This window comes from Chelon labrosus (assembly GCF_963514085.1).
Source record: "Chelon labrosus genome assembly, contig: SCAFFOLD_204, whole genome shotgun sequence".
In the NCBI taxonomy this organism is placed as follows: Eukaryota; Metazoa; Chordata; class Actinopteri; order Mugiliformes; family Mugilidae; genus Chelon; species Chelon labrosus.
In genome coordinates, this window is record NW_028181702.1 from 37,501 (window position 1) to 42,096 (window position 4,596).

Consider the following 4,596-nt stretch of genomic DNA (forward strand, 5'->3'; position numbering starts at 1 on the left):
AGACAACGAGGTGTACGCCTGGGGCAACAACTCCATGGGTCAGTGTGGACAGGGCAACTCCACAGGACCCATCACCAAACCCAAGAAGGTGGTCGGTCTGGACGGAGTCGCCATCCAGCAGATATCAGCCGGGACGTCCCACAGCCTGGCCTGGACGGCCCTGCCCAGAGACAGGTCAGTGGACTCCTCCTCCCTGTCCTCCTTCACCTGTTTCTGCTCCCCTTCTTGTTCTTCTCCACCTCCTCCCCTCCTCCTCCTCCCTCTCCGTTGTCGCCTCCCTCGGCCTGTCCTGGAGGTCTCATGTGGTGACCCCTCTGTCCTCCTGTTCCCAGTATGGGTTGTGTAACCCTGGTGAAGGCCAGTGACTCCCAGCTGTTACACAAACATGATGAAAGCCTCGGTGGACTCTGGTCTGACGGGGGCAGAGCTCTGACCAGACCAGGGTTCAAAACGGTCGACTCCAAAAATAAAACATGACGACGACACGTTTCAGCTATGAATGAGGAACACACTGTTACCAGAGGATACAGATTTACTGAGAGTATTTAGTTCAGATGTTGTGTTTTTTATTAGCATCCATAGTGTTGAGTGTGATGCTAAAGTCGTGTGTATTATCCTGTAGAGAGTCACATTCATGCTAACATGAAGCTAACAGTCAGACACAGGGAGAACATTCTACATAGAAAGACCCCAGCCGGCCTGGATTAGAACCCACAACCTTCAGGCTGTGATGCTAACCACTGCTAACAGATGCTAACATCCACTTAGAGCAGAACATTACTGGGACTCTGCCTGGTTTAGTTTTAGAGGTCTGTATGAGCAGAAACACACTGATGGGAGGCAACGTGGGGACATGCTAGCTGTTAGCATCTCCATTAGCATCATCACTAGCATCACATCTGCTCTCGAGCCTCACAGCTGGAATGCTCCCTGGTTCAGGAATGATTTGAGGAACAGCAACAACCAGGTGTTGATCTCAGTCCAGTCCAGCGTCTGTGGGACGTCCTGGACAAACCAGCTGATCTGTGTTGCGCTTGCTAACGTTGACTCTTTGCTCTCCAGGCAGGTGGTGGCTTGGCATCGGCCCTACTGCGTCGACCTGGAGGAAAGCACCTTCTCCCACCTGCGCTCCTTCCTGGAGCGCTACTGTGACGGCATCAACAGTGAAGTTCCTCCTCTGCCGTTCCCCTCGTCCAGGTAAACGCTGTCTCCTCCTCTTACCCCGCTCATACTTAATGAAGTCTTTAAATCACATGTGCTGGATGAGGATCAGAGCCCCAGCAACCTGTTGAATAATTGAATATATTTGCAGGGAGCATCATAACTTCCTTAAGCTGTGCCTTCGGCTCTTGTCCAATCACCTGGCTCTGGCTCTGGCCGGCGGCGTGGCCACGAGTATTCTGGGTCGGCAGGCGAGGCCGCTGAGGAACCTGCTCTTCAGACTGATGGACTCGTCGGTGCCCGATGAGATCCAGGAGGTGAGAGGTGGAAGTGGATCAGTAATGAGTCTCAGATGGCTCAGAGCATGTGGAGCTGCCTCAGTTAAATATTAAATATCAGAAATGTTTAGTTAGACGTAGAAACACAATGAAAGACGATTTATTTATTTATATTTATTTCAGCTCTGAAAATGTTTTTAAAATGTCATCCTCATAAACAAAGACACAAATAATCTGTTATATTTTAATTAAGCTTAGCCTAGCGTAGCAGTTCAACCGATCCACTTCTAGCATCTCCTTTAGCATCGCCATTAGCGTCTCCATTAGCTGCAGCCGTCAGATTGTTATTGTGAGACAAGAGGAGCTCAGCGTCCATTAATGGAGACTGAAGGTTTAAAGAAGGAGAAGACTGTCTGGTCCAGTCTCAGAGGACAAGTAGCGTCTCTAAACCACTTCTCAGGACGGAGACAAGGACAAACTCAGAGCAGCGCTTGAATCCCAGTTAGAGATTAGTGGCAGGAACAAGAAACGTCTTCTAATTGAGAGTTATTTATAAGACAACATGTGTGTTTGTCCCATCAGGCCGTGATTGAGACTCTGTCCGTGGGGGCGACCATGTTGCTTCCTCCGCTGAGGGAGAGGATGGAGCTCCTTCACTCCTTGTTGCCTCAGGGTCCAGACCGATGGGAGAGTCTCTCCAAAGGACAGGTACTCTCTGCTTTCTGCCCTCCTTTTATCCTGGGACAGTCGCTGTTAGCCACCGTGACGTCAGCTCGGTTCTTTGGTTGGTTGTGGTTGTTTCTCTAAGCTGCTGATGCACCGCCAACGTCCATCATGTAATATAATAAACGATATAATATATATTTATTTCTACGTCCTGGTCGATGTGTGTGTGACAGAGGATGCAGCTGGACATCATCCTGACCAGCCTGCAGGACCACACCCACGTGGCCTCCCTCCTGGGTTACAGCTCTCCAGCCGACGGCCCCGATGTTCTCCCCTCGGGGTCGGCGTTCACCGCTTCCCCCGACGGCACCTACAGCGCCTCAGCGGGACATCCCGACACCCACCTGGCCGAGATCCTGATGAAGACTCTGCTCAGGAACCTGGGCTTCTACACCGTGAGTAGAGTCAGAGTTTCATCACTATGGTCTGATCACACACTAGTCAGGGAGGAAGTGATCAGGAAGTCCAGATACATCATGAGTCACATCTAACCCTTGGTTTTATCACCTGCTGCGAACATGAGCATCATTAGGTTCACTAGTGAGGTCGCTCTAATCTGGAGCCTCATTCATGACAGCGTCAGAGAGTTGGTGATTCACAGGGACGTCCCTCTCTGGTCCTAAATGTCCTAGAGTTGGTCTCCTGTAGCTTCCTAAAGTCTGTCCTTGTCTTCCTTGTCTTCTCCTAGAGTTGGTCTCCAGTAGCTTCCTAAAGTCTGTCCTTGTCTTCCTTGTCTTCTCCTAGAGTTGGTCTCCTGTAGCTTCCTAAAGTCTGTACTTGTCTTCCTTGTCTTCTCCTAGAGTGGACTGGATTCAGTCCAATAAATCTCTCAGTCAAAGTTAATGTAGTGTGGAGAGGGTGGTTTGACTAGTGTACCTAATGAAGTGGCCGGTCTCATTCATGGCTCCTCTGTGTTTCGTGTTGTACAGGATCAGGCGTTCGGGGAGCTGGAGAAGAACAGTGATAAGCTGCAGCAGGGCACCTCCTCCTCCGACAGCAGCCAACCAGCTCACCTCCACCAGCTCCTCTGCTCCCTGCAGAAGCAGCTGTTAGCGTACTGCCACATCAACTCAGTCACCGAGGTACGTGGCCTCCTCTGTCTGTAAAGACAAACCCTGTCAGATCAGACACGTGTATTTAAAGCTTCGTCTGGTTGGTTCAGTGTCTCAGTTCAGACCTGGTGTTGACATGATGGTCTCCTCAGGCCTCTCCATGGCTTTTATCCTCACCACCTCCTCCTCATGTGTGGCTGATAAGAATAAAATCAAATCACTTACGGTCCCTGATCTCTACCTGCTGCTGGATCAGAACCCTCCACCAGTACTCTGGTTGACACCAGGTCTGAACAGGATCTAGTTGTGTTGCGTGTAGATGATCAGATGTGTGGATGTTTAGGAAACGTGATGTTCTCCATGTTTCTCTGCAGAACTCGAGCAGCGTGGCTCTGCTCCACAAACACCTCCAGCTCCTGCTGCCTCACGCCACCGACATCTTCTCCCGCTCGGCCGCTCTGATCAAAGAGAGCTCCTGGAACGGCAGCATCCGAGAGAAGCTACAAGGTGACGAGGATCAGTTCAGACCTGAAGGTTTTAGTTCTCACGCTGGAGCTGCTTCATCTCACCATCATCAGGAACAGACTGAAAGACCTTCTCTGTTCGTTTATCGCCAACCTGTTGTTATTTAAAGAAGGAAGAGTGGAAAGCAGGGGGGTGTAGGGAAGGATAGAAGGGAGCATTAGATCTAATAAAACATGATGACAAGCAGCGCTCCAGATGTTGTGACAAGCTTCACATTAACAGTTTATTATCAGCTCTTCACTAAAGCAGAGCAGCAGTATAAAGGGTTTATCTTCAGTACGTTGACGTTACAGGATCATTCATGTCTAAACTAAAGGATTGTTTTCTGTCCAGATGTGATCTACGTGTCGGCGGCAGGCAGCATGCTCTGTCAGATCACCAACTCCTTGCTGTTGCTTCCGGTGTCGGTGGCCCGGCCTCTGCTGAGCCACCTGCTGGACCTACTGCCTCCTCTGGACCGCCTTAACAGGCTGCTACCGGCGGCCTCCCCCCTGGAGGACCAGGAGCTGCAGTGGCCTCTTCATGGTGAGAACCAGTCCAGAGAAAACCCTGAAACACAGAGCTGCTCTTAGCGTCATCAAGAATGGTTTCTGCCTAAAAATGACTCAAAGCAGATCAGTGGAGTCCTAAAACAGAAATATTAGACTTATATTTCTTATTTATTTGGATAAATGAGCGAGTATTTTAGCAATTTTAGCCCATTCCTCAGAACAGAACCACTTCAGTTCTGAGATGTTGGTGGGTTTCCTCACATCAACTGCTTGCTTCAGGTCCTTCCACAACATTTCTATTGGATTAAGGTCAGGACTTTGACTTGGCCGTTCCTAAACATTCATCTTGTTCTTCTTTAACCG

The 4,596-nt window shown here is 49.8% G+C and overlaps 1 protein-coding gene across 1 annotated transcript in view; it reads left to right on the forward strand.

Moving 5' to 3' along the window:
• LOC311509774 (putative E3 ubiquitin-protein ligase HERC1) overlaps positions 1-4,382 on the forward strand; it is a 17,629-nt gene extending 13,247 nt beyond the window's left edge. Inside the window, exons 10-17 of the mRNA XM_084575210.1 lie at positions 3-174; positions 1,063-1,197; positions 1,313-1,478; positions 2,022-2,147; positions 2,339-2,560; positions 3,095-3,247; positions 3,592-3,724; positions 4,076-4,382. Coding sequence (XP_084431336.1) covers positions 3-174; positions 1,063-1,197; positions 1,313-1,478; positions 2,022-2,147; positions 2,339-2,560; positions 3,095-3,247; positions 3,592-3,724; positions 4,076-4,314 — 1,346 coding nt within the window. The 3' untranslated portion in view covers positions 4,315-4,382. The remainder of the gene's footprint in view (positions 1-2; positions 175-1,062; positions 1,198-1,312; positions 1,479-2,021; positions 2,148-2,338; positions 2,561-3,094; positions 3,248-3,591; positions 3,725-4,075) is intronic.
• Positions 4,383-4,596: the final 214 nt, after the last annotated feature.